The sequence below is a fragment of the Trichoderma breve genome, chromosome 6, assembly GCF_028502605.1.
Source record: "Trichoderma breve strain T069 chromosome 6, whole genome shotgun sequence".
Taxonomy (NCBI): domain Eukaryota; kingdom Fungi; phylum Ascomycota; class Sordariomycetes; order Hypocreales; family Hypocreaceae; genus Trichoderma; species Trichoderma breve.
Window position 1 is genome coordinate 1,044,365 of NC_079237.1, and position 25,580 is coordinate 1,069,944.

Genomic DNA, 25,580 nt, shown 5'->3' on the forward strand with positions numbered 1-25,580 from the left:
TCTGTCAGAGGAACATACCCTGTATGTGAAATGGACTTGGCTGGCCACAGCCGTGAATAGCATACCTTTACTTTCCTTGTGACAAACCAGCTGCGTCAAATACCAAACTTCCCTTGTTTATATAGTATTATATTAAGACATATTTCTTGGCTTTGTTTTTATAGTATTATGTGAAGAAGTATTTCTCGGCTCTCGTCTTTCATATCAACGCGCAAAACAAGTACTTGTTATGTTCAATAATAGGATTCGTTGTTCCATGAATCTATCATTAGACAAGAGCTAAGCTTGTCTTTCCTTTTACCAGTATGTACAGGATTTTATAAGTGGTATCAAGTGTGTTACTCTTCTGATGCTGACACTCTTTATTTACACTTACCAGATTACTTTACGATTTCGCTCTAGGTTGCTTGAACCATAGTATACTGATATAAATCCGTAAGTAGGCGACCGCAAGAGAGTTGTTGTTGACATGGCCGAAGTCGATTTGCTAATATGGCGTCGTATTGTACACTATCATCGAAGGTTTGACTACGATTATACTCTTTCTGAGTTTCGGAAGACAGAAATAATTCAATTCGTTGCTCAAGATGAGCAAAGCCGTGTTTTTTTGACAAGATACTCAGAGGAGGCTGCGATGTTAACGCACTTGAATGGATTGCTCTCCACGATATTTGATTCTACATGGAGATATCGTGTCAAAAATGCCAACAGGCTTGAAGTACCAATATCACAGGATACTCCAATACTCCAATCTAGATAATTTCGGAAATCCGTAGAAACGCGGAGGATGCGATTTTTTTCGGGTTTTGCCCCGCATGGCGCCCGACACATGGAGAACACCTGGAGGTTTGCCGAAAGCTCGTATCATCGATCTGTTGGGGGTCACAGGCAAGGGAATTTCGATTAAGTCGTGGCAAACGTGGTTATGAGTGATCACGATCTCAATGAGTTGCGTCTCGTCAACACCCCATCTCAAAGGGTTATCGAATAGGCGACATTGGATGGATAAAAAAGTTAGAGTCACGCATGTTGCAAAGTAGTAACTGCTTTTGCCATGACAGAACGACGTGAGCCAGGTACGGGCCCCGTTGGGCCGGCTCACACGGGCATTTGACAAAGTCCGCGGCACCGCACCGTTGCAGTGATGCGAGAAAATTGGGTTGGATTCGGCGTGAATGGCAAGGACCTTTGTCCTCACAAGTCGGAATCGGACGGAGTATGTGTCATAATATCGGCGGAAGAGGAAATTTGGTTAGTGGACGTTGGTTGGTCCTCGATCATGGTTTTCTTTTGGAATGTAGGATCGAAGAGCAGCGGTTCAGTGAGCGCTTATACTCTCTTCGTCGTAGTATCAGCTCTGTTGGTCAATATTTGAGCGTCTGAAATAACAGCTCAATAGCATTTATTGTCACAATCGATAATAGATGTAGGTTTGCAGATAATGTCAGAAATTAGAAAGATGTAAATAAACTAAATGAACGTAGAGATGAGAAGAAGGGAAGTTGCTGAAAGGCAATACATCAACTAGATGATAACTGCCACAGTACCACATTGGTTACAAGTACCTAATGTATTAAAGTAAGTTCTTGCTCTCCATCAGACAAGCACGTAATTGTTACTGAAGTCATTAGCACATCTTATTTGTGTTGATATCTTCTTTGATTGCTGGAGATGATTACCCTTGCAGCAATCATGCAGATAAAAGGAGTCCCCATCAAGAGGGCCCCTTAAGTGGCAACCCTAAGCTTATTGTTTTCTAGTCTAAGACATTAGACTAGAGATGCTCTGTTGGGGAACATTTGAACAAGAGGACCTTTGTACCCACACCCCTAGTTTACGAGTACAGTAGTAGGCAGAAGAGTAGCAGCGGTGACGGGGCAGGACGGAGTCTACGGAATACGCCAGTTTAAAAATACGCAGTGAAAAAGTAGCCTTACTTTGTTTGAATAAGTTAAGGTTAGTTGATGTTGCTTTTCTTGTTGCTTTGGGATAGCTGGGTGGCCGGGGGGAATGAAGGGTGTGCGTCTCTGCATGAGGCATGTGAGAGCCAAGTGTGTGTTTTGACGGGGAGGCTGATGCCAAGTCGGAAGCTGCCAAGTCGAAAGCTGCCAAGTCGGAGGTTTTTTGAAAACTTCATCAGGCTATTGAACGGTGAGTTCTGTTCAAGTCTACGTAGTTGGCTCACTTGAGATATGAATTCGTTCTGTGATAGGCCCCTTGTGCAGAGAAGGAACTGTACATGGTCTGTTGAATGATATGTGGAATCACAAGTCTTGAAAATCAGGCTCTCGGCTCGAACCAGATGAGAAAAAATCTCATCACATCATTTCCTCAGACCGGGGTAGAAGGCAAGGGCGTGTTGGACAGATCCCGGAGGATAGCCATGTGTCCTGCGGAGGATTATCGATGTGGTAATGAGGTAGCATTAAGCCTCGGCAGGATAGCCGTATGGATTTTGCGGCTGATCCAGAGCAAGCATGAAGCCGACGGTTGGTTGTCTGATGCTGATCCAACGTGTAAGCTGCTGTAATGGTCAGATGAATATTGGACATGGAGACGGGCATTCCTCTCTAGTTGGAGCATTTCCACGAAAAGAAGCATGGATCAAGACCCTACGCCAACTTTGCCTACCCTCTTCGGTGGTATCTCTCCCGGCCTAGTATCCACAAACGCTGCTACAGGCCACATGGCATGCAAGCGCTATCTTACCTATGCACGCCCGATAACAAGGATTACCCTAAATTGGGGGTCATGCTTGTCCCCTTCGAGGATTCCAAGGCATTGGCCCTGTCAAAGATGCCAATGAAGTGAGCGCTTTTATTGGTGATAACAGCCCATCCAAGTAAGCCGACGTACTCCAAGTAAGAGAGGGTGTCTCATTGCCGCTAGTTGCTGCGAATTTCATATCCAGGGAATTCCAAATTGAGCTGCACTTCCGGGTGTTGATTACGGATCGTGACATGCTGAGGATGATTCTTGGCAAGACATTGCGACATCCCGTCGTAATCCTTCAGAGGCTACTTCGTACATGACAAGAGAGGGCTTGCAGTGAGGCAAAAGATAGCGTCGCGTTCTGTCCCGCTCTTCTCCACGAAATCTTGGGGTAACTGGAATTGAGTTTCAAGAGGCGAAGCGAAGCGAGTTGAACAAGTCTCGTTGGCCTTGACTCGAGGCGAAAAAGCCCACAGCCTCAGATGGGTAGGAGTTCTTGCTACGACTTAACAATGAGTTTGTGTCGCTGCGAAGTGGCACCCAAACGGAGCATCGGCATTAAGCGGGGAAATGAAGGTCACCAATGCCATCGCTCCATGAACTAGCGGCTTGCGGTAGTCGGTCGGGCTTTGCCAAGAACTGATACGATGGGCCGCGGACGTGGGTGTAGAGGTAGAGGAATGTACCCTTCATCGTCTCCGGCCGTAACCTGTCCTGCTCATTCGGATCCGGAACCTGTTTCCCTTGCCCGTAGAGGCTGTCGGCGGTGGCGAGTTGAGGCGGTGTTAGGCCATGGAACTGTTTTGGAATTTCTTCACTCGGTGGCGGAAGACGGATGAGACCGCAGACAAGCTAAAAAATTACGTGTATGGCTTTCCCGCCCGCGTACGAGTATTCGGGAGTCAGAAGTCTGTCTTCAAGGTTGATGTGGGCAAAAGTTTTCTTTACAGGATTCGTTTCAAGTCTCAGACAGCACGTCGCTTGCATTCCAGGACGCTGCGCAGTTTTGTTGGCTTTCATTTGAGAGCGCCTGATCCCGCCATTACGGAACATCTGCTCTTGGTAGGTGGTACTCAGATATACGAGATGTACGGAGTCGGTACGATCCATACGACCCCGTTATTTGCCCATGAGGCTGATCGTGAATGGCTGCGCTAAATAAGTAGCGGCCACCCCTGACCTAGGCCCCTGCCGGTCAGCAAGCAAATGTCCCCGGTCGCCGTCCGCGTTCTCAGCTAGGTATGTTAGATAAGACGGCCAAATGAAGAGTCTCATTGGACAGCTGCCATATTTTGGAGCGATTACCATAATATCCGGGGAAGTTGTGGGACAGTATGACAGGGGAGGCGTGCGACTAATCGGCTAAGGCGGGAATTTTTCTCCTGCTATTTGTCCGTAGGTCATTTTCCCCAAAGCCACAGAAAAAAGTACCGTAGGAAACGAAGGTAGCGCGTTTGGTCTCGCTGCTGGAGTTCCGCTGCTGGTATTCAGAGGGTTGCAGATTGTATGAATGGACAATCTCTACTGCTTTATCGGACTGGGAGCGCTGTGAGCGGCCAGGATTTGAGATGGGTGTCACCTCTTCAGTCCGAAGGAATGGTTGTAGTAGTAGTCGATTTTTTCTCTTGACGTTTCATCCGATCACGGCAGATGGCAGTTGAAGGCATCGACAAGTCTCTTGGCAACGCCATCATCGCAGATTCCCGAGAAAGCAGACACAAGCAAGTTCATGGGTCTCATTTGCCCCCGCCACAGTCTACCAATGATAACCCTGTGTTCCTGGATTGGGTATCAGCGCCGCCTTTGCCTCCAGTCTAGTTCTGTTAGTTCCTCATGCGCCTAGCTGTTGGCAGAGAAGACTATCGCTAGTACGCTCAAGTCGGGGACCGAAAGCAGCGCTCTAACAATGCACGCTCGCGGAGGATTTTACGAGTGGCGGCAGCACCTATTAACGCAAATGGAAATATAAGCCCGGAGCCAAGACGGGACGGGCGCCAAGCCGGCTCATAGACGATCGAGAGGCGCGATACGGTGCTTGCAGGAACTTCTGTTTCTATATTGGATGGGGTGCTTGCGCGGCAATATCGGTAGAAGTGGTGGTGACATCACTGGCTGCCTCCGTGCAGGTTTGAATCTGGTCGCTTGGCCACGGCTTTGTGATAGAGTTTTGTTGTTTGCAACCATATCACCAATAGTTTTGTTGATGGCTTTCGATCATCACCGAGTGTGGTTGTCGAGTTAATCTATCTCCATACCGCACCTGAGTTGAAATCTGTCACTGGAGGGCTTGCCACCAGAGCTCGTACGGGTCCGGGGAGATAAGTTTGTATGGAGAAGTATCGGCCTTTTGCCACGAGAATGGATACAGTAGCCGCCTGACAGGGTCCCTTTGCAATTGACTCGTTTCCGGAGAGATAGGACCCGGGGGGTGTTGCTTGAGACAAGGGAGCCGCCATTATGGGACGAAGAACAGGCCGCTGTCGCAGTCTTGTTATGCAGCGCAGCTGCACATGCACACTTTGGCGAGGCATAAGGTTGGGCCTATGCATCTTTCACAAGGGGCCTCTCTCGCCCAGCTCCTCGGTATGCTGCGCTTAGAATTGTCTCGCGCGCTTGTCTGCATGTGGTACTTGATTTGCATGGGCTGCCCTCATCTTTTGCACCTGGACAATGCACATTGTTAGCTTACAGCACCTGTATAGCATCAAGGCATCAGTGGGATGAGAGCACCTCGTCCTCGTCCTCATCTCCGATGCGGCTGCTGTCGTGTGTCAAATCTGGCGCTGCCAAGCTGTCAAGAAGGCGGTTCTCCACCAAGTCTCCGGTGCGAGTCAGGCCATTTGTCCGGCTCCTCCACTCCTGAGCCTGACGCGGATGAACTGAGATGGTGATGGTACAGCAATAATACTCGTAAATAAAGAGCAGCATTGAGTTCCCAACTCTCCGCAAAGAGGCCGGGAATAGCAGCGCCCGTCATCACGTGACAAGTATCGTGCCGCATTCAGCCAATCAGGTGGGCCTTTTGCTCTGGGCTTTCTCTAATCTACACTCCCCCCTCTCTTGTCTCTTGCATGTGCAATTTTGAGAGATGAGATGATGCACAGTAATCTGTGTGCCTGGTTCTTCAAGGCAAGTATCGGCTACTGTCGCTATTTCATTCGCGGAATACTGTATGTACAGCATTAACTGCTCCTGGTATTAATGTTAGTATCATCACCGCTAATACTGTCTGCAGCATCTGCCCTGATCATCAATGCTCGTACGGTATCACCACAGCAGGCTGGGGTGGCTATATTCAGCGAACCCTCTCCACCTTAAGCCCAAACCGTCTTGAAGCAATGGCTTGCCCCCCGTCGGTGCCACCAACCATCTCAAAGCAGAAACACACACCCCCTGCACCGTCGAGCCCATTGCAGATAATGGGCCCGGTTACCCGCCCAAGTCCACCGTACAGAGTTGTTCAGACGCCTCTACTGGTGTTATCAGGCTGGAAAAGTGCAAAAGAACCCGACTTATCCGTCCTCGAGCCTTCACAAATGCCCTGGACTAAGCCTGCGACACTGCGCTATTTGGGCTTCTGGGATCGGCACGGACTTCCAGAACAAACACTCCACACACGCCAGCCAAACTGGGATGGTATCAATTATTGTACTGGAGGGTGAAGAACTTTTGGTTTTCGCCTCCACGCACTCGTGCTTTGTCGTACCGGTCCCGTCTCTGGTGATAGCCTCTCTCCCCTATCGGCAGGGCCCTTTTGTTGGTCGCGGGGGCGGAGCCTCTAGCTAGCACCGCTGGGAGGCAATCACCGGATTGCCTCCTCTGTCGCATGGCATCGCCAGATAGCAAAGGCTTCCCCGGAATAAGCGGCCCGACTAACTTCATTCTCCGAATGGCTGAAGGATGGACAGAAGTTCTCAAACCACTGAGCTGAGCTAGCATTATCTTTTGATTTCAGCCAGGGCATTGCAAATCGTCGTATTTGGCTCGTGGTGGTGGAGTACCCCAGCCCTTGCTTAGATAGAGACGCACTCGTCGTACGAAAGTAGGAGGGTTGCATTGAGACACCAGCACCCCAGTCTTGTTGATAAAGACCTGTTCCTCCCACGTGTAACAATCCATTTTCTTCATTCCTCTGAACTCATCCCCTTCACCTTTTATACCCTTCCCTCCTCCCACCGCACCTCAACCTGTGTTGTCGTTGTGTGTGTTGTCTGGCCTACTCCTCTTTTCTCTATTGCCAGAACTAGGACACAAGTCCTTGACATCCGCCATGGCCAACATCATGCCCACTGCGGGCCTCCAGCCCATTGGCATGGACAACGACATTATCAACACCGCTGTTGACAAGGAGGCTGAGGAGCTCGAGAAGCCCCCTCAGATTCGCGAACGAGTCTGGGGTTTCGCTGCCCGTATCGATCCCACCGTCACCTTTGAGGAGTACCAATACTGGGCCAAGATTGAGCGAGAGGAAGAGTACCAAGCCAACCTCGAGTTCAAGGCTGAGCACGGCCCCAGAACCGTCAAGAGCGTCCTCCTGGGCCGTTTCTCAAAGGGTATCCACCACGAGAACAAGAAGAAGGCTGAGGCTGCTGCTGCTGAGAACAGCGGCACTGCCTCCCCCGATGAGAAGACTGGCGTTACTGCTACCAATGCCGGCCTCCCCACCGAGGCGGAGTGGAAGCAGGCTTCTCGTGCCATGAGAACTGCCAGTTGGGGTACCATGTTCTACCTCATCACCACCGATATTCTGGGTTGGTCGTCTACTCCTTTCGTCTTTGCCAGTGTCGGATTCGGCCCTGGTGTCGCTCTGTACATCATCTTCGGTGCTGCTGCCGCTTTCTCTGGTTACATTCTGTGGAAGGTCTTCCTTGGTCTCGACTCGTCTCGCTTCCCCATGGTCTCTTTCGGTGACACCTACTTCCGCGTTTACGGCCCATTTGCTCGTCACTTTATCAACGTTGCTCAAGCCATCCAGCAGTTCATGACAGTCGCTGTGTTGATCCTGGGAAGCGGTACAACCATCGCCCAGTTGTCCAGCGAGAAGATTTGCTACGTCGCCTGTCTCATCATCTTCATGGTGGTCGGCATGGTTTTCGGTAGCATCCGATCTCTGCAGCGCATTGGTTGGCTCGCTAACTTGTCCGTCTGGATCAACATCGTCTCTTTCATCATCATCATGGTTGCTTGCGCCAACTACCCCATCGACTACTCTGCCGTTACCAACTCCACACTCATCAAGTCTATTGAGCCCATCAAGCTGTTCGCTGGCCCCCCTCCTGACCAGTACCAGCAGCAGGCCACTGGCTTCGCTGGTCAGTTCAACGGTATTAACCAGATGGTGTACTCCTACGGCGGTGCTCTTCTGTTCATCGCTTTCCTCGCTGAGATGCGTCACCCTTGGGATTTCTGGAAGGGCATGCTTTGCGCCCAGACCTTCATCTGCGTCGTCTACATCTTCTTCGGTGCCTTCGTCTATGGCCACTACGGACAGTACTCTGCTTCCAACATCAACACCGTCATTCAGCCCTTCAGACTCCAGACCGCCAACAACGTCTTGGGTTTGATCACCGGAGCTATTGCTTGTCGTAAGTACTATCCTTGCGTACACAATTTTTGAATAAATATCTAACTCGATTTTCTTAGTCATGTACATGAACGTCGGCATGAAGACTGTCTACGTCGAAGTCTTCCAGGAGATTCTTGGTCTCCCCCCGATCACCACCCGCAAGGGCCGTTGGTTGTGGTACGCCCTGGGACCCCTTTACTGGGCCCTTGCTTTCGTCGTCGGTGCCGCCGTCCCTAACTTGAACGGTATCTCTGGTATTGTCGGCGCTCTTCTCATCCTCAACTTCACCTACACCTTCCCCGCCTTCCTGTACATCGGATACCGCGTCAAGACCGACGCTGCTCTGCCTGGTGAGGGCTTCGACCCCGTCACTGGTGTGACCACTCGCCACGACGCTGGCCTCAAGCGCTGGACCCGTGGATTCATGGTCAACTGGCACATCAACAGCATGAACATCATCTACTTCCTCGGTGGTCTTGTCTGCTCCGGTATGGGTTCCTGGGCTGCCATTGAGGGTCTCATCCAGGTCTTCGGACCCGGAGGCACTGTCGCCACATCATTTGGATGTGCGGCACCTGTGTAAATACTTTTTTAATCTTTTGCTCGTAAATAACTCTTGAGCCTATATACCACTACATTTTCTATTCTTGAATAAAAATCAAATCAAGTTAATAACGAAATCTTTTCTCGCTGTGCTTGCTATGTGTGCCTTGTGCCCAGGAACAAAGACAGGTGTATATTATCGTACTTCTAGTTCACCTGTCATCAATACTACCAGTTTGACAATTTAGTTATCCCAGAAACATATTTCACCTATTTGTCTCTTTTTGTAACTGCAATTGGGAGTCTCACAGGAGCGTTGGCGGCAGTCGTGAGTTTTGCACTCGATTTAGAGTCGGTTTGCAGATACGAAAAATACGAAGAGTTTATTCAGACGTTCTTGGCTGCTTTGTAAGGGTAAGCGCTTGCGTGTTTTGAGACAAGGGCCAGCCTGACATAATGGTTCTTTGGTGGGGTAGAGCTTTTTTGATTGATTGCAGGCTTATTTTGCAAGGAATTGGAACAGGGGTGAATATGGGTTGTTTTGTTTGTTGGATGCTTCATGCTTTCCTACCGGTGGTTGTGGCTTGTTGATGCCTGTGAGTTGTGGGTTCTCACAATTAGGTACAGAATGGATGCAGTGGGATGTAAGTGAGATTAGCCAAGTGCCGAGTGGGCACTGAAGGCTGTAATTTGCATTCATTTCCCTATGTGCGGATTAAACACAGAAATATTACGATTCATAAAGAAGATGAAACTCATAAAACGACACTTGAAGCAAAAATGAAGAGGATAAACCAAAACCACCTCAACTCCATTGCACGTTGTTAAAACTCCCATTTTGCCAACCAACTCCGCGTCCATAATTCGCCTATGCTCCTTCTACCAGAATCCTATGGTATTGGTGATTCGCCTATGCTCCCTTCTACTGGAATCCGATGTTATTGGTACTGAACATTTGGTTCCAGTCATAGACGCCCGTGTCAACAATGGTGCACCAGTCCTGGCTGAGGTCCATCTGAAAGTCAAAGTCGCTAAACGTGGTATTGAGGAACTCGTTGGAGCTGAACTCGATTGTGTTTGCCTGCTGGGGCATGTAGTACGGATCTCCGGGGACGGTTTTTTGCGGCGGCAGCGAGGATAATGAGACGGTGGACAGTTCGCTGGAGTCTATTAGTGAGGGTACATCTTGGATGCTGTTGGTATTGACGAGGCTGGTGTCTGGTTTGTTGTTGTTGTTGTTGTTGTTGCCTTGAGTGATGCGTAGACGTCCAAAGTATGGTACGACGAGCACAAAGTCTTCTTGGACGTTGTAGTTCCCGCAGCTGGCGGCTACGAGAGTCTCGAGCACTTCTGCGCTTTGTCTGGCGACGGTGCATTCTAGCAGGGCGTTTGTCTTTCGCAGTTCGCCAATGAGCCGGTTGATGAGTTGCCAATCCTCCGAGTAGCCCGTGAGCGCTGCCGGCGATGAATCTCCGGACCCAGATAGGATGCCGAGAATGAGGGCGATGGTGGAGCTGAAGATGATAAAGTCCATGATTTCACATTGTACAACTTCGGTCTTGGGCGAGCCACGCATGCGCAGGTAGGTCCTGAGGAGGCCGCGGCAGGCGTCCATGGCAGACAGGCGGCTGTGCTCGTAGCGGCGGTCAGTCTTGGCCTTGAGCATGTAGGGCAGGTGGATGTGCTTGAGAGTCGAGTAGAAGAAGATCTTGGCGCCCTCCTCGGAGTAGACGGAGTCAGTCGTGGCTCCGGGGGAAAGAAGTTCGGCACCATCGGGTGGGAGGCTGTTCTTGAGTTCTTCCATGTCTTGGTCCAGCTGCACGGTTGCGGCATACGAGGCCTTTGCTGGGTTCTGGTTGCGCTCGACGATGCGGCCCATGATGATGCATAGACGACGATGGATTAGCATATTGTTGTCTAGGACTTCTGTGGGATCTTCCTTGGTTCCTCGGTCGGTGACTGCGGAAGGGAAGCCCAGCATGATACACAGCTGTCGCTCCACCATCCACGTATTCGCCCACAGCGTCTTGCGCTGGAAGTTTGCGCTGGGCTCGAGTCTGTCGAGGCCGACGAGGGTGGCGGCGCTGATGGCCTGGCGGATAGCAACCCAGGCTCTCTGCGGACGACCCATGTTAACGAGGACCTTGTGCAGCATCACGTAGCACTGCACGACCAGGACGCTCTCTTCGCCCTCGACGGCCAGCAGCACCGCCACGAAGCGGATGTAGGCGTCAATGAGGACCTGGCGCGAGATGCTGGGGGAGACGATAATGTGCTTCCAGTTGCGCGGCAGCTGCTGGATGCAGAGGGTGAGGAAGAGCATGGCAGAGCAGAACTCGACGCCGCGGCCAAAGTTGAGGACCTGGTTGAAGTAGGCTTCGGCGTCGTCGATGCTGGTGTTTTGCATGGTGGCCGACTGGTCCGGCGCGAAGAAGAAGGGCGGCCAGATGGCCCAGAACTTGTGTGATTCCTCGAGAATCAGGCGCAGCGTTCCTGGGTCGGGGATGGGCGGTCTGAAGGAGCTGAGGGACTCCTTCATTAGGTACACCATGGATGGATCCTCGGGATCGTCGTACAGCTCGCCGTCGCCGTCGCGGATCAGGAGAGCATCCCGGAAGAGATGGATCAAAGGAGCGTCTACGGCTGAGACAGACTTGTCGATGAGATCGGGGGGGCTGCTGCCAAGATCTTGGTCGATGGATCCCGGCGAGAAGAAGGATGATGACGGCGGGCCGGAGGGGAGCAGCGTGCCGGGGTTGCTGAGGGCGGTGCCGAAGTTGTAGGGCTGGCCGTTGGGAGAAGCCTCCGCCTGTAAGAGGCCGTGATTACGCAGATTCTTGATGACCTGGATAGCCCGGGCGTTGACGTCGGTGGAAGTAGAAGCTGCGGAGGTCGAAGCAGCCCCCGAGGCGGGCGAGTCGCCGGTGGGCTCGAGGGCATCGCAGATGCTGCCGACGAGGCCCTCGAGCTCAACCACGCGCCGGCGCAGGGCCGCGTTGTCCTCGGCCAGCTGAGCATGTGATTGCGACTGCGGGATCGTCTGCAGGCTCGTCTCCCGGTCTCGCGGACGCGGCTGCTGGGCCCGACACGGCGTCTGATGGAGCTCGCAGCCGTGGCAGACGGAGCTGTTGGTCGGGAAGACGCACCGGACCTTCCGGCGACGGCATTCGGCGCACGACTTGGTCCCCAGCCGCATCCGCCTGGCGGGCCGGTCGTCCATATTGTGTGTGTCTGTTTCTGTATCTGGGAGTTTGCAGGCCAAACAAGGCAGCGTATCTCTCTCTTTCGTCCGGGTCTCGTCCACCGCTTGATTATTATTGGGCTGTATGTATGGGAGGGCAGCTATGTCCGGTTGCGCTGGCGTTCGTTTAGCCGGGGGGGAAGCAAGCAATCTAGGCCTACTCCATAAGCTCGACTGAGATTTGGCGTCGTTTCTTAGTAATATGCTCGAAGCTGGGGGAAGGTCTGACGTGATTGGTAGATGCTTGTCTTGCTCGTCGATCCTGGGGCGGACCAGTTCGGACGAAGACGCACGAGCTGGAATCTTTTGGCCATGGAGGTTTTGCCTTTTCCATCTACATAGTGTTTCGAACAGGCAATAGGTAACAGCGAATTCGCTCTGATTCGGCTTTCTATTCGGCTATGGGATTGGAAATCCTTACCGTGGAACTGACTCAGCTAGGATATGCCTATAGCTGTAGAGTGGGAGTAACCGAGCGAAGCGAGACAAGATCCTGAAGGAACCTGGAAACATTACAAAGCTCATTACCAAGTGGTTTACCAATGCGACATTGTTGGTAATGAATTGGAGGACTTGATTCATGAGGAATCATTGCTTTTCGTGTTATAAAATGTGGTGTAGTTGCCGGTCGAGAAATCTAGCATTCTCTAGACAGAGTCCTTCAATAGAATCATCATTCAGAACAGCAGCCTCTAGCCTTTGTGGTTAATCATTTCAATCAGAGAAACTCATAAATTTTTCTTTTTTTTAATAATCGAAAACAGCCAAAAACACCTACAAGATGGCTACTACTCTCGCTGCTGGGCTCCAAGAGACTGCACAAGCTGTTGGCGGACAAATGCCCGAAGCTGTCAAGGCCGTTATCTTTGAGGCCAAAACCAACGTCGAAAAGACATTTGACGCCAAATCCACAATTCAGCCTGGCGAAAAGCTGCCCGATTTCATCCTCTCCGACGCTCGCGGCGTGCCAGTCAGCAGCATTGACCTCTTGGCTAAGGGTCCTCTTCTCATCATGTTCTACCGCGGCGGCTGGTGTCCCTTTTGCAACCTCACCCTGAGGGCTTACCAGCAGCGCCTGAAGGATTTCGAGGCCCGCGGTGTAACATTCGTTGCGATTACGCCGGAGCAGCCTGACGCCTCGCTCACCACTGCGGAGAAGAATGAGCTTGCGTTTCCGGTTCTGACTGATGACGGGCTCGAGCTTGCGCGAAAGCTACACATTGTCTGGAAACAATCGGACGACCTTGTTGAGACTTTGAACAAGGTGGGTGCGGACCTGGAGAAGCGTCATGGCAACGACTCGCACGACATGGTGATTCCCACGACAATTCTGGTTGACGGGAAGGGCGTGGTGAGGAACATTTTCGCAGAGGCGGATTGGATGCAGAGACTCGAGCCGCAAGAGGCTGTCAACTGGGTGAATGCGCTGTAAAGATGGACCTGTGTTTGTTGAGCATGTTAGACAGCGTCTGGTCAGGGGTCGTGTTTCGCATCGATATAGACGATGCAGAATATGGAAATAGAACGACACAACAGAGAAATAGTATAAACCTTATTCTTTATTTGCTGATTAAGTGAGTGGGTTAGTAAGATAATAGGTAGGAAAATGAGTGAGTCTGTCAACATGTGATCGTGATTGAGTGAGTGGATTCACAACTCTTTTGCGTCACCGTAACGGTCGCAACGGGCGCCCTTCCGCCGGCTCTATTGGCAGAAGCCAAACCGTATCTCGTTCGGAATGGAGAATATTGGTTTGCCGTGCATCATTGTGCAGCATACGAAGCTTGGCGCGGCGAACATGGAATCCCGCCAAAGCACTAACACCAACAACACAACAAACACCAACGATTCCCATCATGATGCGCCATTTCCACGCAATCCAATCCCCTCATCCTTTGTACCGCCTGTTAGCGGCGATACGCTGGCCTCATCTGCACGCCAAGCAGGCTTAGATTAACCACCGTTGCATTATTGGACAATGCCTTGCGCTGACCCCTGACTATGGGCCGCGGATTGGTTGTGGTTGGGCGTGCCATGTCATCTTTTTTTATCCTTCCCGCGTCCACGGATCGGGCGATCCGGCGGCAAAGTTGGAATAGCTTTGGATAGCGTTCAGCTGCGCCCTGAAAAGCTGAGAGACGTGTGGTTACGTTTTGTTTTCTCAGCTCAATCCTGTTTTTCGTTTCTTTTTCTATTTCTTCTCCCCTACATTGTTCCTCTTTTTCTCTCTCGTTTGCGGTTCATTTATTTTTCTCTCGTTGTCTGCGTGCCAATTCGTGCTGCGTCCGCCGTCTTGTTCTTGGATTTTTCTCAATTAGATCGGCTAGAGATTCTCGCTTTTTGTTCAGCTTTGATGTCCACAATTGCGCAAGAATGATATTTCCTTGATCGCTTTGCTCCAATTACCCACAACGAAGATAGAGCCGCCGACGATCTTTACGACTTGGATTCAACACCGCTTCATCGCGAATCTCAAATTCCCAGGCGATCCGGCCCCACGTCAGCACCAATCTCACAAATCCCTGCTCTTTTGCCGATAAGAGAAGAAACGAAATCGTCATGACCAGACTTGCTCTTGCTCCCGTTCTGCTGCTCGCCGGCCTCGCCAGCGCTCAATCCTCTGATAAACGGGGCCTCGTATTCACGCCCAATGCCGATTGGCCCAGCGACAACCAGATTTGGGTGCAGAGTGGCAGTGATTTAACATGGTATTACAATTACCAGTCGCAGCCATCGCCGGATTACACCTCAATTTCGCAGGACCAGTTTGAGTTCGTGCCCATGATGTGGGGAGTTTCAGCCAACCTCAGTGACACGACATTCCTTTCACAGGTTCAGACTCTCATCAACCAGGGCACCAACATCACGCATGTGCTGGGTTTTAACGAGCCAGACGGCTCAACTAGCAACGGCGGGAGCGACATTCAGCCCAGAGATGCTGCTCAGGCCTGGGTGGCCAATTTTGAGCCTCTGGGCAAGATGGGCATCAAGCTGGGCTTGCCGGCGACTACTGGCGGACCCGACGGCATTCCATGGCTGAAGCAGTTTTTGGCGAATTGTTCTGATATTGTAAGCACTGGGAATCAGAAGAAGAATTGCACATTCGACTTTTTGCCTGTGCATTGGTATGACAACTTTGCCGGGCTGGCGTCACTTATTGGAGAGAGGAGGGCAACGTGAGTCTTTTGCCGTACATCAATGTAGATGCATATACTGACGTTTGTGATGAACAGATGGCCTAATACCAGCATTTGGGTGACGGAATACGCATTTGCGAACCAAGATCTACAGACGACGCAAGAGTTCTTCAACCAGACTCTCGATTACTTTGGCAAGTTGGATTACATTGCCCGGTACACTTACTTTGGTGCCTTCCGCTCCAAGGTGTCCAACGTTGGACCCAATGCGTCGTTTTTGAACAATGGTGGCCGGCTGACTGACATTGGATCTTGGTACCTTGGCTTCGGCGCGACGAATGTTAAGCCTACAAGTACCAATGCGGCCTCGTCGACAAGCATCGTGTCAATTTGGACTGTTTCTGCGATTGGATTGATGGTGGTATATATGAATGGACTGATTTAGACTTTAGACGGTTTGGCTTAGTACTGAACGATCAAGATATGATTGTAATGACATGGAAACGAAACTGGTATGGTATATTGGTATATTGCGGAGTTTATGCGGGCATCTAATGGTAATGTATGACACTGTTGAATGGCATTTGTTGAATGGCATTTGGAAAGCAAGCATTATCGCAAATCTATATATGAAGGAGGGCTGTATTTTTACTTAGACATGAGAAAATTGTTACTGTATTGAACTTTGAGACACTGGTCACGGCAGTTCACGTTGACTTGGGAAAAGAAGCAGGGCATACAGCTCACATTGACGTTAAAGAGCCAAAAAGATTTAGGTGAAAAATCACAACAAAAGTAAAAAAAAATATGGGATTTCCCCTTCGCTCTTCCTAGACGCGTATATGCACATACATTTTCCCCAGCTGCACAGCTCCTTCTCCTTCCACACACAACCATCACAAACCGTTTCCCAGACACGCCAGACCTAGGAACTTCCAAACAATCAATATTTATATGCCAATCAATATTCCTACACCAATCAACTGCTTCGCAATGCCGTCAATAACGTACAAGAATAGAGACGGCTACCTCAGGTATATTGAGGGAGACGGCCACTACGACAGAAATAATGAGGCAATGCCCACTATCTAGTTGAACCATGTTAGTTCTAGAGCCCAGCCCTAGCTGCTGTCTCGCAACATCTCTGCTAAGTTTCGTTTCCAGAAGGGCGAAGCCATCATCATGCCAGGAGAGCTTTTTTGCCGCTGGCGAGACGCGAACGGTGTTCTCTGTGACAGAGTATGGCATAACTTCTGCATCGTGGAAAAAACAACTACTAATCTAATCCGAGTATGAACCTTACTTTTGGCGAGACTCACTTCGATACCATTACCGATATATTCACGGACTCGATGTACCGATAAACGGAATAAAAGGCTTCACTACTGGATACCATAATCAACTTGATCGTAAGGTCGGCGTGGCTCTTGAGATTTTGGACATGGCTCTTGAGAATTTGGACATGGCTAAATGACTTCCTAGGTTGGTACACTGAAGTTGCGAATGGCGAAGATCCCAACTGGGTCCCCATAAATCCTGCTGATTTGACCTATGATGCTGCGATCGTAAGCGATTTGAAGTTATTTTCCGGGGTGTTTGCCTTCTAAATGTTAATTCTTGATAGAAAAACGCAGACGGTACTATGACGCTCACCCCCAAAAAGAAAATCTCCAAACAGAAGACCTCTAAACGGAAAACCGCCAAACGGAGAAGCCCCAAACGGAAAACCCGTAAACAGAAATAATTGTGAGCGAAGGCGTGGAATGTATACAGATGCGTGACGGATCCTCTAAAACGCCAGTCATGTAGAGGCTACCGTCAATCGCCCGTTTCCTCTTCATCTCGCACGTGGGGTACTCCAGCAGCAGCTCTCTCGATTATCCTTTGCGTTCTATCTCCAATATTAAGATATGCCATAATGTCAATGTGTAAAGAGGCTGAGAACACCTAGTTCGGCATATTTAACTGTTGGTATTACCACCTTTACGCCGGAGGGCTGTGGATGAGCGAGTAGGAGAGAAGCTGTTTGTGGAAGATTGACGAGACAGGTAGCAATATATCGAGAAGAATGAAGCGATGGGTTGGGGCCTAGCATAAGCATTCTTAATCTATATGAACTTTTAGTCAACGACCTTTCACCTGACTGCAGTGATTGTATTGCCAGTGACATGTATCTTGGACGGCGACGAGCTATTGGCATTCACCCGAAGACGGTAAAAATCTTGTACAGATATAACTTATATCTCTCTAACCCAGTGCGTAAAATTCATTCAAATGAGCTTCATAGTCTGGTGAACCGCTGACACCTCCTTGGTTTCTGGGCCTGGAATAACAAATCCCATACCCACTCGCTGGAAATAGCCATCTCTATCATCACTCGGTATCAGCAGCAAAACTGCATATGGCATCTTGACTGTTCGTTAGCTATTTCTCAACTGCCGTTCAACAATCAGTTTGTTCTCACCACATCTTTGCCGATCAATTTTTTTTGGTAAAGATCCTAAAGGTACTACAGAGATGCACAAATGAACCAAGTTAGTTTTCTCCTATCAATAGATAATGTTGTGCAAGGCTTACTCTTTATAGTCTCTCCATTGTTTTAGAAAAAGAATATGCACTTTTGTATAATGGTCTCTGTCAAAGGCTGCTATGCCGATAATTCGAGTATGTCTGGAAACGATTTGGATCCAGTGCAACGAATCTTCCCTAAAAAACCCGAACAGAGATAGTAGATCCTGAAATATTCGCTTGCGAGTACGAGTAACTTTTCTCGACTTGATGATAGAAGTTCTCGATTGTGCCATGAAACCATCGACTTTTATAACTCCAGAGGACTCGAAAACGGCTCGTGTGTGGTGTATTGGCTGCCATTTGTTGCCAATTGCGACCAAGAAAAATTTCGTCCCTCCTCTAGAAGCCCAGGACCAGTGAGGCACATCCGTCAAGTCTTCCGAAGCCTTTGCCATGCTCTCCATCATCCAGAGAAGCTGTTCTGAAATTCTTGATTCGAAGATACCGAGGCTATACTTGTCGTTGGTCCTCTTAAGATGCGCCTGAGCCAGTCCTTTCAAGGCCGCTAGGCGGTCTTTTTTGTAGGTGAAATTACGTAGGGAGTATTGCTCTAGTATTTCCTCCCACACATCACCGCACTGTCCCATACCATAGTCGTCTCTTTCACCAGACTCGAACATTTTGCATTTCCATGTCATGCCAACGGGCATGTAATGCAAAACTCTCCGTGCCAGAATCCACTCCTGGAAAGCCCATCCTCTTTTAAACAGTGGCCCCCAATCTGGCGATTCTCTGCCATAGATACGCATCGAAAGCTTTATAGAGCCAGCCGCCTGCCCTTCCGCTGAATAATATGGAACTTCTACAGCAGTTGGGCATCTGGATTCGGTCGAAAAGCAGCCTTCTTTTGGGCTTGCAGCTCCTGAAGCCGCTATCACCAGGAATGCGTTCTGGTAAATTTCTGCCATTGTGTCAGACTCTCTCTTCCAGTCGCTCTCGTCTCCTTGTATGATGCAAAGGCTGTCGATCCAGAGATAACGAATATCAAGCTCACGTGTAATAATGACGGCATCTTGGAAGGTCTTTGGCAGACTGCTGAATTGAATGCCTTTCCGATGATCTTTGATGGTATCCCTCGTCGTCATAAGAGTTTGTGTACCTTCTGGGCCCCAACAGTAGCTGAGCGCGCAGAATTCTCCTCGCTGGCCGTTGGTTTCAAAGAGAGAAACAGACTCATGATTTAGGAGCCCAACGTCCAATATTCGGGTAGGAAGTTTGGGACCCGCAACCTCATCTAGCCAGGACTTAGAGAATGTGCCTTTACATAAATCATGCTCTTGAGAGCATTTCTGAACCCAAGATCTGATGAAAGCGAACGCCTCCGGACAGCTGTCGCTTGGTAGAGGCGGCTCTGTGCAAAACTTTCCAGAGAGGGCAGCTGCTGAGCCTAACTGAAGTGTTAATACTGATGTAGACCTCTATCACTCAGGTAAGAAAGCATTTTGGCCGGAAGTTAGTTACCTTTATCGCTCCAAACGTCTATCATGGTTTGACACTGTTTACCGTTGGAAAGTCCCACGTAAGTAAGGGGGATGCTAAATGGCTTTTTATGGAACGGAACGGCCTGTAGAAGAGATTTGAATAGTGATATGGCACTGCTTTCTGGGCATCGGCGAATGTGTAATCATATATCATTTTACACAGGCAGCAGTTCTGCGATTCCGCCCGCAGCCTGTCGACATCCCAGAAAGCATCCAGGCCAGGCCATGAATTAAGTCTCTCAGAAATGGCCCGGGCAAAACCATGACAGTCACGACACAGATCCATTTTAGACGTAAATAGGATTCCCTTCCAATCAATCTTGGTAATGGTGGTAAGAGTGAATCAAACTTCTAATGAGCTACGCAAGATTAAATGGTGGTATTTTATAACCTGAGAAGGCATATTCCATATCCCAAGGCATAATGTCGTTAGGCACCGTTGCTGCCTGATAATTCACCGCTGAACCGCATCTTGGAGTGTGGCAATGCCTATTTGGTCGAAGGGCAGCATATTTAGTAGAGCCAATCCAACAACAACGGCACAAGGCTCGCCTTGTAAGCGAACTTCTCGCACTGTACTGCTCGCTGCCTCGCCATCCTGCCCAGTGGTAGAAAACGCAAGCGGGTAATGTACGTACATATAATGATAATTAAGGTGCCTAGTAAATAGATGATTTCTAGTAAAAATACTAACAAATTTAACCCGTAACTGTCGCTGGGAGCAAGTCAGGGAGTCTTCAAGTTCATCAGTCCGGACGATACTGCTACAGGGTATAAATCACCAAGTGCATCGAAAGGCATACTACAAGGCACACACATGGTCAAATTGGGGCAGATCTTGAGATGTCCCAGTAATGACGAGGCCAATAACCAAGTCAACGAAAAAGAACGACAAGTGTTGCCTATGTACTCAGCGCGTGGGACGTGGTTGCTCACTTTAATAGCTACTGGAGTTCGAAAAAGACAATGCGGCCCAAATAACTACATGTAGACGAGATACAAGGTTTACCGACCTAAATATCATCGATGTTTACAAGCTTGGAGGAGATATCATGCAGATGACAGTCATAAATAGATGTAGGTAAGTCTAGTAGATATAAGTAGGTAGAGTGAATGAATGAACAAAGAGTCCACTCTTTCCTTCATCCTCCGCTTACCTACGCCCAGAAAAGCATAAACTCTGCCTGCTGTATTCAATCCGTTATCACATTTATAAACAACCCGACGCCTTGGCGGATTCAAACTCGACCAACCACAGCCTCAAAAACTCAACGCCAGCCCCCCTCTTCCACAACGTCTTCCAGAAAGTCCAACCAAAATCAGACCGTTTCCCTTTTCGCCACTTCTGTCCGAATCGCCCCCCCAGCACGCCAAGATCCGCCCCAAAGTCAATACGGAATAGCAAAACCGACTTGGCGGCATGCCCCTCTCCCCTCATTGGCTAGAGGACGAATAGACTCGGACTAAACAACTTTAAATAACCACCCGGTGCTTGATAACCAGATCTTGGCTCTCATCCGCCAAGATTCGATGGCGAGGTGTCGTTATTTCTGCTTGTCGTTTTGCCTGGGAGAGTGGGTTTCTGGGGGTGTTTACGGGCTTGAAGACTGGGGAGTTACGCGGCGCCAAGGGTGGGGATGGGGGAATGAGGCTCTTGGCTTGTCTTGGAATCGGGATGATGTGATTTTTATCTCGTGCTGAAGTGAAACCACCTAGTCTAGTTCATGGTAAGGTAGTTGACGTCTTGAATGTCTGAGACAGCCTCGTGCTGAAGATGTATCACAGCAGCCTTCAGACATGACGCTGCGTAACAACCACTGCATTCATGATACACGATATATCGCCTATGCTGATGAATAGAGTCGTACATGAAAGGAACAACCCCTCAACACCATGCAAACCATCCTCCTCAAGCCTCCGCGCTCATCGACCCGACGCCAAGGACACTAGTTACCGGTCAGACCCGCCCTGATCAAAAGCCATGACACCAAAGTTCACTCATGATGGCAAGACTTTACGCTCGTGGCAAGCCTCTTGTCAAAAGCCAAGATCTTGTCCCCTCGCTCAAAGTACTTATACCCATTGATTCCCCGCATATTCGACACGTAGCCTTTCAAAAAGTCAGATTCTCTATTCATAAAGTTTACATACTTTGTCAGCTTGACTTTGTTCATAGTCAGCAACGCTCTCATCTATGTACAGCCATAGTATCATCATCTTCCACTTTATTGATAAGAGCCCCAGGCCCTGATCTGATGGCGGAGTTCCCCAAGCACCCATTCCTGCTCACCGTTGAAGAGACTGAACGGGCCCTCGGAACCAATGTCGATCGAGGATTGTTGTCGGAGCAGGTTTCTGACCTGCAGTCGAGATATGGCAAGAATGAACTCGACGTCGGCGGAACTATACCGTGGTATAGTATCCTCGCAAAACAAATACTCAATGCCATGATCATTGTAAGATGACGCCCCCGCCCCCCTCTTATTTCATCGTACTGGCTACTAACATGGCCTTGTATCTAGGTTCTCGTCTTTGCCATGGCCCTCAGCTTTGGTATCCAAGATTACATTGAAGGAGGTGTCCTCGCCTGCGTCATCCTCCTCAATGTCACCATAGGCTTCTGGCAGGAGTACCGCGCGGAAAAGCGCATGGACGCTCTCCGCGCTTTGTCTTCTCCCAGCGCCATGGTCCTTCGCGATGGCCACACTCAGGTCATTCCCAAGTAAGTTTTCTCAATCAATCATGATGGTTCAATTGGATACTAACCGGATGAAACAGCTCCGAAGTCGTCCCCGGAGACATTGTCCTCCTCAAAATGGGCGACACCGTCCCCGCAGACCTCCGCCTCTTCGAAGCCATGAACCTCGCCTGCGAAGAAGGCCAGCTCACCGGCGAATCCATCCCGGTCGAGAAAATCACTTCAAACCACATCACCGCCCACGGCTCCGAAACGGCCGCTACCTCTGAAGGTGAGGTCGGCATCGGTGACCGCATCAACATGGCCTACGCCACCACCGTCGTGCAAAAGGGTCGCGGCAGGGGCATCGTCGTCGCCACCGGTATGGCTACTGAAGTAGGCAAGATCGCTGCCTCGACGTCCAAGAAGAGCCGCAAGGCTGGGCGTTCGATGAATTGGCGCAAGTATGGTAAGAAGCAGCCTGTCGTTGGCTTGTCGAAGCGCATCTACGACTTTGTAGGCAAGTTCTTGGGCCTCACGGTGGGAACGCCGTTGCAGCGCAAGTTGTCGGCCCTGGCCTATCTTCTCTTTGGCTGTGCCGTGATTCTCGCCATGATTGTCTTTGGTGTTAATCACTTTAACATGCGACACGAAGTCATCATCTATGCAACCTCGTTAGGCATCGCTATCATCCCCGAGTCTCTTGTTGCGTGAGTCTCTCCCTCCCATCATCAAACATCATCATTCAACTAATTCTTTTCTCCAGTGTCCTGACAATCACAATGGTCGTCGCCGTCACAGTCATGCGCAAGGCCAACGTCGTCGTCCGCGATCTCTCGGCCCTCGAAGCCCTCGGCGGCGTCACCAACATCTGCTCCGATAAGACCGGAACATTAACCGAAGGCGCCATGATTGTGCGCCAGGCATGGATCCCTTCTTCTCACGTCTACACTGTACATGACTCTCAGAACCCTAGCGATCCTACAAAGGGGCGCGTCGTGTACACGCAGAGCAAAGACGAGACTCCGCAGGAGCCTGTGGAAGAGAAGACGCGCGACTTTGATAAGGAGCGCAGTGCTGCTGTGCTCAAGTTCGATGTCCCAGATGAGAAACTAAATATTTCGTCGTCGAAGCAGCCGCAAAGTCCGGAGCCGGAGACTAAGATGACAGACGAGCTGCGCGCGTTCCTACTCTCCTCTGCGCTTTGCAATCTTGCTACCGTGAGATTCGACCAGGAAGAGGAAAAGTGGCAGACTACTGGCGAACCAACTGAGATTGCGCTACAAGTCTTTGCCCATCGCTTCAACCACGGCAAGAAGACTCTTGAAGGAGAAGGATGGAGGCAAGTCGCCGAATTCCCCTTTGACAGCTCTATTAAGCGCATGTCGGTTATCTACAACGCCCCTGAAGCTGAAGGCAGTTTCATTGCTGGCTCGGAGAATAGCATCGTCTTTACGAAAGGTGCTGTGGAACGTATCCTTGACATGTGTGCCTTTGCCGGCATTGGCGAATCTCAGCAGCCCATGACAGACGAGCTCAAGGAATCTGTGCTCGGGCAGATGAACGCTCTCGCATCGCAGGGCCAACGCGTTCTTGCTGTGGCGTATCGCCCATGGGAGGGAAGATTTACATCGAAGCAATCTAGCTCGAGCTCTGCCGAGGAAGACGATAAACTACGCTCAACAGTCGAGCAAAACCTCGTCCTTCTCGGTCTTGCCGGCATCTACGATCCTCCTCGTAGGGAGACTAAGCCTTCTATTGCCGAGTGCTCTCAAGCTGGCATCAAAGTCCACATGCTTACTGGTGACCACCCGGAGACGGCCAAAGCCATTGCCAAAGAAGTCGGCATTATCCCTCGAAACCTCAATATCCTGCCCGAAAGCGTCGCGGCATCTGTCGTGGTCAAGGCTACGGAGTTTGATAAGATGACAGATGCCGAGATTGATGCGTTGGAGGAGCTTCCGCTAGTCATTGCGCGCTGTGCTCCGGATACCAAGACCCGCATGATTGAGGCCCTTCGTCGGCGTGGAGCCTTCATGGCCATGACGGGAGACGGCGTCAACGATGCGCCGTCCCTTTCTCGGGCAGATGTCGGCATCGCCATGGGCTCAGGCTCCGATGTAGCCAAGTCCGCGGCCAAGATTGTCCTCACCGACGACAAGTTCAACTCCATCGTGGCCGCTATCCGAGAGGGCCGCCGCATGTTTGACAACATCCAGAAGTTTGTGCTGCACCTGCTCACGTCAAACGTAGGCGAAGTGATTCTCCTCGTCGCGGGCCTCGGCTTCGTCGACGACATGGGCTTCTCCGTGTTCCCCGTGTCCCCCTTGCAAATCATCTGGATCAACATGGCCACGTCGTCGTTCCCGGCGTTTGGGCTGGGTCGCGAGGCCGCGGCCCAGGAGGTGATGCGCAAGCTGCCGCAGGACAAGAAGCGAGGCGTCTTCACCAACCAGATCATCGTCGACATGATTGTCTACGGCATCCTGATGGGGGCGTGCACGCTCTGCACGTTCTGCATCATCATCTACGGGGCCAACGGCGGGAACCTCGGTTACGACTGCAATACAAAGTTTTCCGACGCCTGCATCCCCGTGTTCCGCGCTCGAGCGGCGACGTTTGCGCTCCTGACGTGGCTCATCCTCATTTCCGCGTGGGAGTTCAAGAGCCTCCGCCGGTCCATGTTCCGCCTCAACCCCAACGACGACAGCTTCTTCCCCTTTTTCAGAGACATTTACAGCAACCGGTTTCTGTTTTGGTCCGTCATCATCGGCAGCTTGTCCGTGTTCCCCGTCGTCTACATCCCCTTCCTCAACACCCGCTTCTTCAAGCACACGGGCATCTCCTGGGAGTGGGCGCTCTCCGTGGGATTCACGCTGGTATTCGTGACGGGCATCGAGCTGTGGAAGCTCGCCAAGCGGCGCTTCCGGCTTCTGGAAGACGGTGCCGTGCAGAGGGGCCACTGGGGCCAAGGGGGTCCGGAAGACGACGGACCAAGATTCAAGAGGACGTTTTCCATGTCGAGCTTCAAGACATGGGTGTCGTTCTCGAGGAGGGAGACAGGGGATAGTGTCATGATGCGAGCGACTACTCAGCCTCGCGTAGCACATGTACCGGTACAGGTATGAGGGATATGCAGACCGCTGTCATCTCCTATCAAAGTCTTGTGTGTTTATTAATGAATCGATTGTCATGTGTCATGTGGCATGTTTGCCTTGTTATATAGATTTCGGTATTACCAAAGTAGTAACAGTCGTAGATAGAAGAAGAAGGTAGTGAGAATAACAGAATGTTAGCCAAAGGCAACGACAGTACGGTGGTCCGATTTGTCTGTTCACTTATCTATGGCTAATTTATTTAGCAGCATTAAAAACCCGAGTCATTCGGATAAAGCATCCGAGCATCAGAGCATATGAGACATGAAAGGATGCGCCCGGGCATCCGAAATCCGAAGAGGGATTTATTGTTATCGCATAGTTTTAAGGGGTTGAAGATGCAAAATGTACCCAGCAACGGCAAGGCAGCACGCACGAAGCGATCGTTTCCCTTTGCAGACAGATCCATGACAATTGTCAAAGCTTACCGTAGACGTATGCGCTGTAATAGACGTGTAATCGTATATGCCGTATCTACCTAGAAGAGAACAGTCAGC

The 25,580-nt window shown here is 50.4% G+C and overlaps 6 protein-coding genes across 6 annotated transcripts; 4 read left to right on the top strand and 2 right to left on the bottom strand.

Annotated features, from left to right (window-relative positions):
- Positions 1 to 6,982: 6,982 nt before the first annotated feature.
- Positions 6,983 to 8,861, top strand: T069G_09245 (transmembrane amino acid transporter protein domain-containing protein; the record flags this gene model as incomplete). Its single annotated transcript, XM_056176455.1, has 2 exons — positions 6,983 to 8,297; positions 8,356 to 8,861. The coding sequence occupies 2 exons, from the start codon at positions 6,983 to 6,985 to the stop codon at positions 8,859 to 8,861; spliced, it is 1,821 nt and encodes a 606-aa protein (XP_056024933.1).
- An 882-nt stretch (positions 8,862 to 9,743) lies between these two features.
- On the bottom strand, positions 9,744 to 12,041 carry T069G_09246 (uncharacterized protein; the record flags this gene model as incomplete). The annotated part of the gene is made up of 1 exon (XM_056176456.1): positions 9,744 to 12,041. The coding sequence occupies one exon, from the start codon at positions 12,039 to 12,041 to the stop codon at positions 9,744 to 9,746; it is 2,298 nt and encodes a 765-aa protein (XP_056024934.1).
- An 802-nt stretch (positions 12,042 to 12,843) lies between these two features.
- Positions 12,844 to 13,494, top strand: T069G_09247 (ahpC/TSA family domain-containing protein; the record flags this gene model as incomplete). The annotated part of the gene is made up of 1 exon (XM_056176457.1): positions 12,844 to 13,494. The coding sequence occupies one exon, from the start codon at positions 12,844 to 12,846 to the stop codon at positions 13,492 to 13,494; it is 651 nt and encodes a 216-aa protein (XP_056024935.1).
- Positions 13,495 to 14,621: 1,127 nt separating this feature from the next.
- Positions 14,622 to 15,644, top strand: T069G_09248 (glycosyl hydrolase catalytic core domain-containing protein; the record flags this gene model as incomplete). The annotated part of the gene is made up of 2 exons (XM_056176458.1): positions 14,622 to 15,238; positions 15,296 to 15,644. 2 exons carry the CDS (start codon positions 14,622 to 14,624, stop codon positions 15,642 to 15,644), a joined length of 966 nt encoding a protein of 321 aa, XP_056024936.1.
- Positions 15,645 to 17,772: 2,128 nt separating this feature from the next.
- T069G_09249 (heterokaryon incompatibility protein (HET) domain-containing protein) lies at positions 17,773 to 19,256 on the bottom strand (the record flags this gene model as incomplete). The annotated part of the gene is made up of 2 exons (XM_056176459.1): positions 17,773 to 19,157; positions 19,232 to 19,256. 2 exons carry the CDS (start codon positions 19,254 to 19,256, stop codon positions 17,773 to 17,775), a joined length of 1,410 nt encoding a protein of 469 aa, XP_056024937.1.
- Positions 19,257 to 21,506: 2,250 nt separating this feature from the next.
- Positions 21,507 to 25,056, top strand: T069G_09250 (e1-E2 ATPase domain-containing protein; the record flags this gene model as incomplete). The annotated part of the gene is made up of 6 exons (XM_056176460.1): positions 21,507 to 21,707; positions 21,774 to 21,973; positions 22,030 to 22,638; positions 22,695 to 22,881; positions 22,939 to 23,531; positions 23,574 to 25,056. 6 exons carry the CDS (start codon positions 21,507 to 21,509, stop codon positions 25,054 to 25,056), a joined length of 3,273 nt encoding a protein of 1,090 aa, XP_056024938.1.
- Between the last annotated feature and the right edge of the window lie 524 nt (positions 25,057 to 25,580).